At 37.6% G+C, this 13,927-nt stretch overlaps 1 protein-coding gene across 6 annotated transcripts in view; it reads right to left on the bottom strand.

The window, feature by feature from the left end:
• The window catches only part of SPATS2L (spermatogenesis associated serine rich 2 like), a 194,604-nt gene that overhangs the window by 98,260 nt on the left and 82,417 nt on the right, over positions 1–13,927 (bottom strand). For 5 of the 6 annotated variants that reach the window (XM_037849410.1, XM_037849411.1, XM_037849415.1 and 2 more), the window contains one exon: positions 5,956–6,016. In XM_037849410.1, coding sequence (XP_037705338.1) covers positions 5,956–5,994 — 39 coding nt within the window. In that variant the 5' untranslated portion in view covers positions 5,995–6,016. Of the gene's footprint in view, positions 1–5,955; positions 6,017–13,569; positions 13,653–13,927 lie in introns of all 6 variants that reach the window. The other variant, XM_037849414.1, reaches the window with a different exon arrangement.

The following is a 13,927-nucleotide window of genomic DNA, read 5'->3' as shown; positions in this document are numbered from 1 at the left end:
AGACTCCCTGTCAAATCTCTTCTAGTTGCCAAGCAACAGTAACAGCAGCTCTGTACATAAGCATTAGGCAACAACTATTGTCAATGTTTCTTCTTTCTTTGAAAGGGAAATTTAGGGATCCTTTCCTATGGGAAGATGGTGACATGAACTTGTCTGTGGTGAAATCTGAAAGCTGTGTTGCTTGTGTTCTTGCTGTTTGAATCTAAGGGTTGGGCTAAACACTCTACAAAATTACGATTTGCTCCAAAGCTTGCAAGTTAGTTTTGCACAAATCTTGCCTCAAATCCCATGAAATGACTTCTTCATTATATGGAGTTAATATCTTAACATGTATGATGATGGGTTTCTTCTATCCACCCTCTAATCCTGCCAAAACCTCTTTAATTAAATGCTTGTTTTTGTCTTAAAATACCCCAACCCACATGAAGATTTGAGCTGTATTTCAGTACTTTATAAAACACAAAGCAAATACACTTACAGGGAAAAAAATACCTAATAAAACGGGGTATCTGCCCACCTGTTGTGGCATAGACTTTAGGACACAGAGACACGAACATTATCTGAGTCATGGGCAGAAATGCTGAGGATGATCTTTCTGTCCACAGTGTGGACAAGAGGCTCTTTGTCCCCTTCCTGAGATAACTCCTTCATTTTAATGACTCTCTATGATTATTGTTTAAACCCAATTTACCTCTATAACTTTAACAGCTCTAAAAGCCATTCACGGTAAGAGGCACAGCTCAGCAATGCTATTATGGATATGCCATTCCCTCATTTCCTTATCATCATATTGTCTAGTCTCACTTATTTTTTTGTGAAGCTCAGCAACAGCTTTAAAAGTTCGAAAAAGTCAAGTCCAGCTTTATGTTCTTTTTCTCATTTTAGGCTTTTAATTTGGTTTGCTTTATAATCTCAGTTCTATGTGGATTTATATTTTGAGTTCCAAGCAAAAATGTTAACTGGAGTTCTTTTTCCATTTTTTAAGTGAGAAATAAACAGACGTCACATCCAAGGGGAACTCCCCCAGGTCTTTCATAGTTTATGTGTTTAGGAGCTCATAAAGCAGCTCCACATTTATTATTGTATTTGATGACTTTGTGAGGTAGGGTTTTATTATCATCCCCAATCCACAGATTAGGAAACTGAGGTTCAGGAAAGTTAACTGACTTACTCAGACTGCTCAATTAATTTAGGAGCTGACAATCTCTACCTTTCCCGAACCTACCTCCCTTGAGATCACTTCCTAAGTGTACCAGGTCTCCTAGTGTGGTTTAGGCAACCCTCTAGGTTGGAATTAGTTATCAGTCCATAACAGGATGCTCAGCAAATATTAACCCCATTTATAAACAAGGATTCCCTTTACTTTTACATCACCAAGTTTTATTGCTGAATTGTATTCTAAGATTTAAACTGATTTACAATAATGCATGTTAAAATATCTGACTAAATTTTTTATTTTGTCTATGCCAGTTCTAATAATCCTTTCTTATTCCATTGGAAATTCGATTTAAAATTTTTGTAAATTGGTACCAAAGTGCTTCACACCAGAAAAGATGTAAAAGTCACCATTAAGCTCTCATCCACAAGTTTCTAGCATTGAGTTTCTTAGGAAAGAGCTGTAAAAAATATGCATTAAATATAAACCCAAAGATTTGTTCTGATATCTCTCCTTAACAAAGTGGGATTTGGAGATATTTGGGTAGGGACAGCAGAATATAATTAGCTACTCTCACAAATGACCTTATTTGTTATAGTTAAACCTACTTGAGACCACACATATTTGAAAACCATTTCTTAAAGATGCTACTTTTCTGCTCAATCCCGGTAGTCAACCTAAGCAGGTATCTGTTTTTAGGAGCAATTTAAAACTTGCTTTATTTAATACTAAAGTGAGTACTAAAATGAGAGGACAGTTCCACTAACCTGCGTTGCATTTTTCAAGAAGGTGCTTGAGATCATGAATGGGGAGTGTAATCTCTAAAGAACTTAACTATTCAAGCAGGCATGTTCATCATTTGTTATCTATCCTTTTATGCACTCATTTATCTAACTCTAATTGGGGGGCCCACTATGTGTCAAACACAAGAATATGAAGATGGGTAAGACTCAGTTCCTGCCCTCAAGGAACACACAGTCTAACATGAGGAGACAGAGACAACTAACAATTCCAGCATGTGCGATAAAATGAGCAGAACCCACTGAAGTACAAAGGAGAATGGAAGGAGGGCAAATGATTCAGTTGAGGCAGGAGGAAGGAGGAAAGAGATATCTGAAAGGGTTCCTGAAAGGAAGGTAAGCGAGGGTCACAACCCTCAGGAGGACATCACAGAAAGAGGGAAGTAACTCTGCAAAGGCTTGGAGGCAGGAACATTCCAAGTTAGGCAAGCTGGGTAAGGGGGGGGGGGGTGGTATGTGGAGATGTGGCAGCAGATGTGGCAGCATTTGCAGATGAAAAAAGATAGGGGTCAGATCATGCAGAGGCTGTACATCATGCTAAGGAGACTGAACTTTGATTCCAACAGTACTTCCAATTTAAATCTTCACAGTTATAATCCAATAACATAAAGATATTTAAAAATAAAAGTCACATAGAGTATCAGTTGTAAATTTCAGTAATTAACTTCCCCTTGAGATTAACTCCCCCATAAGGACAGAAATGATTTCTTCACCAAAAACACCAATAGTGGACCCACTAGCAATAACTGATGAACTCATTTCAGTGTAAGACATTTATTAAGTATTTAATTTCCCACAGTGTTTGACTAGATATTGTATCAAAAACACTACGTAGGTCTGTCCTCTGATCTATAATAGCTTGTAATTTAAGACACAACAGTTATTATTCTTAATTTTCACAACTAAAATGTCATTGCTCTGTGTGACAGATTGAGAAACAAGCTAATCATAAAAAGGCCATAAAAGCTAATAACTAAAGGAAATAAATGTACTAAAATAAATCAACATAAAATTATAAATGATCAGAATTTTCAGTTGTTTGTTATGATTTATTTTATTGCATTGAGAAATCTATTAACCTTTTGACATTGGAAGATGAATTCACTAATTGAGTTAGAGGAGCTCAACTTTCATTGTCATGCAGATTGATAGTATTTACAACTTCATCTTCTTTCAAAATAATGCTGACATTTTGATAAGTTACTGAAGTGCAATGGCAACACATTATCTACTGTTAATCTTCATATGTGGATGCCACATTAGGCATGACAAGTGGATGAATGTGGCACCTAAGAAAGTGCATGGAGCGTACACATTGAACCTTCTGTGGGCTGTGTGTTGACAGATCACCCTCCCTCCCCTTATTGGCTTGATGCCACCTCTGGTTGATTAAGGCACTCTATCACTGACTGCTGAGCCTGCCATATTGGGCTGTCCACTAGCCTTGCTTTGCAAGACTCAATTTCTATGACTGATTCCTCAAAGTGCTTTTCCTTTTCACAGCCAACTCCAGGAAATGTTCAATCCATCCATCAGCAGACCTTTGGAAAGGGGCCAATCTTGGGTCAGCACTGTGGTACCCGAGTCAGCTTCCCAAACTAGGAAACATATATTCTCACCTGGAATATATGACTCTAAGTCAGAGGGAACATGAAGCCATGAGGTAAAAGAACATCTTTCTTTTATTTTTTTAATTCAGTGTTCAATAACTTAAAACTATGTTCTATAAAAATAATATATGAAATATATTATGGAATATAATGGGAAAATTTGCATAAATGTTTAAGTACATAAGACTTCAATTGAATGTTGGTGAAAGTTGGTTTTGACCATGTCCCTGGGATCTTGGTGTAACAAGTTTGTTCTTCTGTGCCCCGAGGGTATTTTGGTGGAAAACTCTGAGAAGCAGTATGCAGTGGAAAGACACAGGCTTTAGAACTAGACACAGCTGAGTCTGAATCCCTGCTCCTCCACATTTCCTGAGAGTCTGACTTTGACCAAGTCACTTAACTTCAAGACTCTGTTTCCTTATCAAACACCGTAAGTGCCTACTTTATGAAGTTATTTAACATGAAAATTTATAAAACATGTAGCAGAGTAGCTGACAGAGCTAGGGTAAGCTTTTAAAAACATATCAGATCATGCCATGCTCCTGCTTAAAACCTTCCAATAGCTTACTTTTGCACTTTGTATCAAGCCCTATATGGTTCTATGACAGATTTGGTCCTTCTCAGAATATTTCAAAATGCATGAAATAAAACACATATAATTACAAAGGAAGCCACCCATATTGAAATACAGTTAAAATATTTATAAAAAAGCAAACTTATGCCATAGTAATATATGTACTTCTTTATTAACACATCAAATAACACAATCTAGTGATGGGTTATATAACCACAGTCATTTTGAAATTGTGATGAACAAACAGTATTTCAGGATATCTGCAACAAATAAAATCTGATATGAAAATATCTGATGTGAAAATTTCTAGTTGTGAAAGACACTGCTGCTACTACTGTGGACTTTTTCTTTTTTTTTTTTTTTTTTTTTGCCTACATTCAAGATTGAAGGAAATGCTAAATTTCATTTAGATGTTAGTTAAGATAAAAATGTCCTTTTTTCCCATTGAAGTTCATGGATCCTTGAATTCTCCCCACTCACCCCTTGGAGGTCCCTGGACCCAGGTGAAGAGCCCATATTTTACCAACTCTCACTCCTGCTGTACTCTCTGAATTCATCTCTCATCATTCTCTCTGCTTACCAGCTGCTCTGACCCCTTACTCTTCAATCACATTAAACAGTCCACCTAGTCATGTGCTTTTGCTTTCTTCTCCATCTGGAATGCTTTACTCTCAGATCTTGGCTGTTTCTTCTGTGTTATCCTTATCTCAGCTCAAATATCACCTCTTCAGGGAAGGTGTCCCTGACCACCCAATTTAAAGTAAACACCTTCCCTCACTCCCCATCACACCACCTCACTGCATTTTCCTAACGTAGTTACCACTGTCCGAAATGATTGTTTTCACTTATGTATTTTGTGCCTACTCTCTTTCCCTGCCCTAGAGAGTGAGCCCCATGAGAGCAGAAACCTCCTACACACGTCCAGTGCCATATCCCCAGCATCTAGAACAGTATTTGGCACAAACAGGGGTCTAGTGAATCTCTGCTAAATGAGATAAACAGTAAGGACTCCACAACTATTATTTTTCTTATCCTCCACCCCCCGTTTGCATACCGATCAAAAGTGGTGGGTTCTCTGCCAACACACTCAAATGACCAACTCCTGAGACACTGTGGTTTCAAAGAGAGAGAGTTTATTGCTAAGTGCGAGGCAGGAGATCAGATGGCCTATGGCCTAAAAATCTGTCTCCCCAAACTGCAGTAATTCTGATAGTTTTATAGTATCAAAAGATAGGCAGGTTTTAGGATGGCTCCAGAAGAGGAGGTTAAAGATGATCTAATTATTGAGTATGTGCAGATTGATTACATGCTTAGTCATAGACTGTATGTAAGAAAACAGCAGGCTTAATATGATGGATGTATTACATATATTAGTATATTAGTATTATAATAAGGTATAGGTGACATATAGGTTAAAGTTTAAGCTACTACACATGTCAGGTGGTCCTATTTTGGTTAGATCCATCTTCAGTTATCATGATAACTTTGGACTTGGGATGGGTTAGTTCTGGGCTGACCCAAGACGCTTCATTAATAAACATTAGAACTTAGGAAAATTACTTATCTGTGTAGATATTGGGAATGAAAATACCTATTTAATGGGTTATGGTCAGGACTAAATGAAAAAAAAATGCTTAATATATGTTCACTAAATGTTACTTATTATTCTTTCTACTAAGTGGTTTTATAGTGTGGCAAACTTTCTGTGTCCCCCAAACCATTTTTCCCTTTTACCATTGTAATAGATTTTTACCAGCTACAGACTACATTACCCAATTTAGCACTTCTACAAGCCAGCATATAACTTGACCTTACCTTTTCTTTGACATTCACGTGAGTATTGAGTTCAGCCATCTTGCTTCTAGTGGAACAAGTCCTATAAAAAGATGGAAAAAAAAATTAATTTTAAAGATTTAAAATTGACTTCTCTATGTGTTATTTTTATGCTCTCTTCCAACATGGTAAACAAAGATTGTGAAAGTTCTTATAAGCTAGGGATTTGACTTAGATCTGTTCTAAAAGCATGCTACGATAACTAGGGAAGATAGTGTAAAATATTTTATTCACACTGTATTGACATGAAAAATGACAATGAGAGATGGGTATGTACCCAAACTATGTTTCTTCTTAGTGTGTAAAAGAAAGTAAAACCGTGAGAGGAAGGAAACTACCTATTTTAACTAAGCATTAGCTTCACAAGCTCACTGCACCAAAGTTTTTATCAACCCCTAGTTAGTCTCACACACATTTATTGAGTACCTCTTGCATGTACATAACTATACAAAGGCCTACAAGAAGATATACCAAGGCCTACCCAGATTTAAAAAAAAGAAATAGGATCATAGTGTTCATAACAGTGTTTAAACTTGCTTTTTCACTTGCCAACATATCATGAATATCTTTCTGGATCAGTAACTATATACCTTCACCTAAATTTTTAATGACCATAAATTCATGACCTCCAGTTTCAAATGGACCCTAAAACTGCCCATAATCCTTCAGTTTCCCCAAACTCTTCTAGATTTTAAGCCTTTGGTATTCAGTGAAATGAACCACTCTGAGAAGATCTGCATTCTTAACATCAAGTTGTGGTGTTTACTTTCCCCTCATCTGGTCTAAGTCTTCCACCATTATGATGGAAGAGAGATCCTAAGTCTTTAATAGCTTCAATCTTCTTTTAAAATAGAGGATACATAACTTAAAAATAGAAGTACAGATTGGTTCAGAAATTAGCAACTAGACAGGCCAAGATATCAATATATCACCTATTTGCATGTTTAAGGCGAATTGTCAATCAAGAATCACCGGAGTACTTTCTTATATACTTTTTGACTTTTGCTATAAAGAGTGTTTCCCATCCCTAGAGTTGATACATGTTGGAGATAATCTGCAAAAATTCACTGATGTCTCCCCCTGCCCTTTCACTCTCACTCTTACTATTTTCTTTAACACCTGGGTCTAAATTAAATGACACATAAATTCAGATCCATTACTTTTTTGCTGATTTTAGGTTGAAGAATATGCAATCCCAGCTCTATTACCATTCAAATTTTTCTCAAATAAGGATCCACATAGATATATTACAATTAAAAACAATGCGATTTTATTTTTAGAAGTTCCTAAATGCTGTTGCCACTGCTACATGCATTTGGGCATGTAAGTAGAGGAAACTGCAGACTCCCTCTCCAGTTAGGCAGCTCTTTTCCATGTGCTCTACAAATAGTGCCTATTCCACTGAATATGCCTCCCGTTTAAATAACTCTCCCAAAGGTAAATACTATATCCTCAGACTTGGCAGATGGGAGAAAGCAAATAATCTTTGAATTTCATTCTCACTTATTCCTGTCCCTGATAGTTACTAAGAAAAAACAACAGCATGATTTTCTGAGTATCTAAATACAGTGGTTAGAGATGAATAGAGCAGTATGTGAGGTGCAAGGACAAATAATCAGGTGCGGTTTTTTTAAATGCAATTTTATTGAAATATATTCATACACCATGTAATCCATCCAAAGTACACAATCAATGGCTCACAGTATCATCAAATAGCTGTGAATTCAGTGCTGTTATTCCAAAATAAAGAAAAAAATAAAAAATAAAAAAGAACAGCCAAAACAACCCATACGCCTTATCCCACCCAATTATTAATATATAAATTTGTCTTTATTACTCATCTGCCCATATACTGGATCCAGGGAGTGTCAGTTGTAAGGTTTTCACAAACACACAGTCACATGATAAAAGCTATATAGTTATACAATCATTATCAAGAATCAAGTCTATGGGATACAATTCAGCAGATAGAGGTATTTCCTTCTAGCTATTCTAATACACTAGAAACTAAAAAGGATTATCTATATAATGCATAAAAATAACCTCAAGAATGACCTCTCAACTCTATTTGACATCTCTCAACCACTGAAACTTTATTTTGTTTCATTTCTTGTCCCCCTTTTGGTCAAGAAGGTATTCTTAATCCCATGATGCCAGGGCCCTGGGAGTCATGTCCCACGCAGCAGGGAGGGTAGTGAGTTTATTTGCAGAGTTGACTGGGGGAGACAGGCCACATCTTAGCAACAAAAGAGGTTCTCTGGGGGTGGCTGTTAGGCATAAATATAAATAGGCCTAGCCTCTCCTTTGCGGGAATAAGTTTCATAAGGGCAAGCCCCAAGATTGAGGGCTTGATTTATTTAATTGGGATTCCCTAATGCTTGCAAGAATATCAGGAATTCCCCAGGTGGGGAAGTTTAATATTTCCACACTTTTCCGCAGTCCCTCAAGGGGACTTTGCAAATACTTTTTTATTTTCTGCCCCAAACACTCTGGGATGTATCGGGGTATTACATTAACCTGTACAGAATAAATAGATCTCATTCCCTATTCTAGGTTCCATGTAATTATACTGTTTAAATAAACTGACCATACAGGTTAAATGACATAGTGTACTACAGAGAATATAAATTTTGTACCAAATAAACATCTCTTAAATAACAGTTAAAACTCAGGAATAGATGTGACTGCTGTAAGAGCTTACAATCTAGAAACCTTTACCAGAAGGCTTACTGAACATTCTGTAATCCTGCTTCATTGATTGCCCAATCTCTGCCCATGTTCTAACCCCTGATAACCTATGCCTCTTGAATTCAATTCTCAGCATTTGCTCATTATAGTTAGTTTATATTAGTGAGGCCTTACAATATTTGTCCTTTCACTTTTGGCTTATTTCACTCAACATAATGTCCTCAAGGTTCATTCACCTAGTTTCATACCTCAAAACTTCATTCCTTCTTGCAGCCACTCGATATTCCATTGTATGTATACACCACAGTTCACCCTCCATTCACCCACAGATGTACCCTTAGGTCAGCTCTATCCATTGCAAATCGTGAATATTGCTACCCTAAACACTCGTGTACAAATGCCTATTTCTGCCCCTGCTTTCAGTTCTTCCAAGCATATGCCAAATAATGGGGTTGCAGGATCATATGGCGACCCTATATGTAGCCTCCTGTGGAACCACCACAGTGCCCTCCAGAGGGGCTGCACCATTCTACTTCACTACTCACAGTGAATAGGTATATCTCTCTCTCCACATCTTCTTCAGCACATGTATCTTTCTGTTTTTTTTTTAGTAAATTCTACTCACATACCATGCAATCCATCCTAAGTGAACAGTCAATAGCTCCAGGTATAATCATATAGTTATTCATCCACGACCACACAAATTATATGAGTACATTTCCCTTTCTTCTAATCAGGAAGAAATTTAGCTTTTGTTTACAAGGCATGGAAATTTTTGGTATTATGTAAACAAAATCTGTATATACATGGGATTTTCAGCATGAGATTGTGTGTGTATGTGTGAGAGAGAGAAGAGGGAGAGGGAATGGGGGAGGGGGCATGGGGCAAGGATAGAGATACAGATTATACTAACAGAACTACAAAGAATCGAATATGACAACTGGATTTGACAGCCATTTGCTAGGGTGGACCTGTGAGCTACAATGCCTTTCATTAGACTAGACCAAGTGAATCTTCTGGACACATCTTATTTTGCCCTTATGTGTGATATCTGTTACAGGAAGTGTTTTATTTTTTGTTTTTGCATTGGCTTTGGCGTCTAGGATTTGAATATGCAGCACTTTATAAGATGTTATAATCTACAGAGGAATGAGGGAGGAATTCCAGTGAGGACAGAGAATTTCAGGGATCTGAAGAGTGGCAGCATTGACTGGTGAACTATATTCATAAGACAAAATCATTTTTTTCCTATTGCCTTCGCAATTCCCTTTCTCTTTAATTTCAAATCTAACTCAAGGAAACTTCTTCTATGGTAATGATGCCACTAAGATTAATTACATTATTTTTCTGTGGAAGGAAAATGCTGGCTATGAGGGTAGAATGGGGCTATTACAGGTTTCTCAGATGGGAAGACAGGATCACAGTAATTGTAGGGAGATGTTCTTTTCCCATTTTACTCTCCGGTTTATTTTCCTGGGTGAGGGCTGCTGCTGCACGTTCTACCTTCAGGCGGATTACAAGGCCTTCTCCACATCATGGCTTTCTAATGGCTGGAGTATAACAGAGGGATTGGGAAATAGCCTAGATGAAGGGTTTTGATCTAAACAAAACATAAATCTGGTTTGCCTTAAAGAATTAAGAGTTAAAGAGCTGGAAAGATCAAGCTGAGTTCTACTGATAAGGACAACCCTAGGGAAACTAGGAAACAGGTGAAGTTGCTCTTCAGTGTGCCCCACAGGTCCTCGTGGAGTGGCCTACCTTCTGTGGGCATCAGCCTCTCCAGAGTGCTCAGAAGCACACCTTGCACCTGCATGACATCCTGTTCTCATTACCTTCCTGAGCTGACTCCTTTCCTCTATGAAAATGAAACTGTGCTGTGCCCATTTTCTCTTGGGATTCCCTTTTCTGCTATGGATTACATTTGGCTAGTTGGAGTAATTTAACCTAAATCTTCATTGTTTAACTTAGGTAGTTAAAAAATACTTTTTCTCTCTAGGCAACTTATTTTCACTTCCTCCCAAATTGCAGACATGGATTAAGCAACTCCATACTCCAGCCCTCGAAGTTGTAACCCCTAGATTAACCCGAAAAGCCTTCAATGCTGATTTGCAGGCCTTACGGTGAGTGCCAGATGTTTAGGGAGAACAAACCTTCCTATTTCCCTCATTTCATGCTTGCTCATCCCACTTGGTAGTGTATCACTACTGGGTAAGACCGATGCCCATATTCTAACATATGACAGCAAGAGCTTTAAAGGTACAGGGATCCCCCACATCTTGGAAAAGAACCTGGTATCCAATTCCTATTATTACTTAAGACTGTTCTTAGAACAGACCAAAACTGAGGCCTAACTATTCAACTCCATGAATACATGTTCTATGTATATAATTTAATCAATGAAAATTAAGATACCCAGAAATACAAGTCCTGAAACTGAAGCAACATTCCAATAGCTTAGGTAATGATTGTTTTATTATTTTTTAAATTATAATTTAGCTTTTAGTAATCACATTACAAAGTAACTGAAATCATCTAACTGAAAGGAAATTGAACTTTTTTCAACTTTTCAATTGCTGATTGAAATTTTATTTATGAAATAGATTAATTTCTTTATTCATTCTAGATAGAGATAGTCTATAGTCAAACACCTAATAGGAAAATACATCAATCCAAAGAAAAGAATTTCACCATTTTAATATATCATCTGTACTTTTCCCAGTTTTCTGCAGTAACTTGATTCTTGATGATGACTGTCTAACTATTGCCTCATAATAAAATTAATAAACCACAAATATGGTTACCTCCAATCACTTCATGTGCAAAGTTATATCAAACTGATCTCATTACACAAAGATCTTATTTAATATGCATTAATACTTGTTAGAAAATTTATTGGCCTATTTAGACCAAAGATAAACATTCTTTATGAAAAATAAACCTGAATAGTAGAAATTCTGGCAAATGCATTCTGTTTCAGAATTTATAATTCATACAATTTAATGAAGTTTAATATATATGACATATGTATTATGTGCTCAATTCATGACTATATGGCAATGTGATCAGTTACTAAACTCTTGAGTTTTAAAATATATACATAGTTTTCTCATGCAATTATTTAAATATGAAATATAAAATCAATGCATTGAAATGCCCAAGTGCTTTCTGACTTTCATGTCTCTACCTTCCCTCCTGTTTTTTTGTGGAAGCAATAATAAAGTTTCACTTTTGTTTCTCTGAAGCCTATTACTGTTCTTAGATTCACTTTCCTTTTCTCACGTATTACATCATTCTTCTTGAACTGGATTTGGGAACCAGAAGGAAATTCATATGAAAAAATTTAAAATAATGACTTAAACAATTTTTTTCAAGGTACTTCATGCAAAGTTTTCCCATGATTTTTAAAAACATTTTAAAAAAACTGTTAATAGGTTATTTCATAAACTATCATAATTTCACTGAAGAGGGCAGATAAGTGCCCAGAGCAAGCAAAATGAGCAAGAGGATAGAGGCTGGGAAATAACTTGATTTCCTAGCTGATCATCACAATTAAGTGGGGAGCTTTTAAAAGTAGGGATTTCTGGGCTCCAATGCCAATAGGTGTGGGGTGATGTGGCCTGAAAATATCAAATCCCCAGGTCATTTTGATGCAAAACCAGATTTGAAATGTGCCCAGTCCTAAGTGGGATGTGTTTTAAGTGGATATTAAAGTATGGCCCTTGGAAAAGCAACATCAGCATCATCAGGAACTTGTTAGAAATGCAGATTCTCTGCCCCCACCAGACCTAGTGGATCAGAAACTCTGGGGGTGGAGCCCAGCAATTTGGTTTCAACAAACCCTGCAGGTGCTTCAGATGCCTGCTAGCTCAAGTTTGAGAACCACTGCTCTGAGATCTCTATCCTGGGAGCATTAAGAAAGGGCCTTTTCCTTGATCCTAAGCACTACACACTAGAAGCCTAGAGAGACAGGAGGGGGGTCAGTTCCCTACATATTACGTTGTTAAGAAAAGGTCTTTTCACCAAAATATTAATAATAATAACTAGCACACTTATGGAACACTTACAATGTGCCAGATACTCTACTGAGTGCTTGGCACACATTTTTTCATGTAGCGTCACAACTCTATGAAGCAGGAATGATGATTATCCCCATTTCACACATGTGAAAACTGAGGCACAAAGAGATTCAGTAATTAACCCAAGGTCCTACTACACTAAGTGACAGGGCCACTCAAACCCAAGCTTTCTGACACTGGAGCCCGTAGTCATTGTGCTAATAGCACCTCAAAACCATCATAAAGAAGTCCTGGGCTCACTGTATATAAACTGTAGATAGTACTACGTGAGGAAAGTTCAACCAACCAGGCAGGCAAGGCAGGCATATGACTATGCTCTATATATACACAGGGCACACAAACTGCAAAGCAAAAACCCAAAGCTCACACGTGGCAAGAATGTCATGGTTATAAAGAGCTGGCTGTTCTCCCGAGGCTTCCTAACCCAGGTGAGTGTATAAAGAGCTGCACCGAGTGGGTCCTAAGCCAACAAATTGTTTCCTCGGTGCTCCGAGGCTGCCCAGGGTCTCATGACATTCCAGGGTCTGATGCTTAGCTGCTTCTTTGTTCTAAATGGAAAGTAATCAAAGTATCCATGTACCTGACTTTGGTATAGCCTAGATAGTGCTGTGATCGTGAAGATTCCGTGACATTTTCTAATGGTCGACTCAGAGAGGCCAAATCGAGGCTGATGCTATGTGCAGGAAATTTATTAGGCAATGTGATTTGAGAAGCAGCAAAATGTCTGTCATCTGAAACAGTGTCCAATAGTCTCCCAGAGGGCCTACTTCTACCGTGTATGAACTTCTTAAGAGACATCTGCATTTTTACGTTCATCAGGGCATGCTATTACCTCTGAAAGAAGGTACAATATCACGGACGAATTCATTTTATTCTCCTCTTGCCATCCATTGTACCTTAGCAGAGAGTGGTGCTCTGAGAGAATGGGAAACAGGACAGGTAAGTTTTGATAACAAGAGTGGAAAAGACTGCACATCCGTCTATATGAATCCCGACGGGGCATCTCCGGTAAGGTTCTAGATTGTTGGAGGATAGTATGAGGGCCTCAGGTCCCATTGCTATAGAATAAGAGGTTGGGGTAAATAACCTCCATGGTCTTTTTCAGCCTACAAATCTGTTAAGGGCACTGTGAGTTGACGGGACAATTTACCAGCTAGGGTAGCAAAAGGCTGACAATTCACCTTTTAAGT

This window comes from Choloepus didactylus, chromosome 9 (genome assembly GCF_015220235.1).
Source record: "Choloepus didactylus isolate mChoDid1 chromosome 9, mChoDid1.pri, whole genome shotgun sequence".
In the NCBI taxonomy this organism is placed as follows: Eukaryota; Metazoa; Chordata; class Mammalia; order Pilosa; family Megalonychidae; genus Choloepus; species Choloepus didactylus.
The sequence above is the reverse complement of the archived record's forward strand: the minus strand, read 5'-3'. Positions and strand labels throughout refer to the sequence as shown.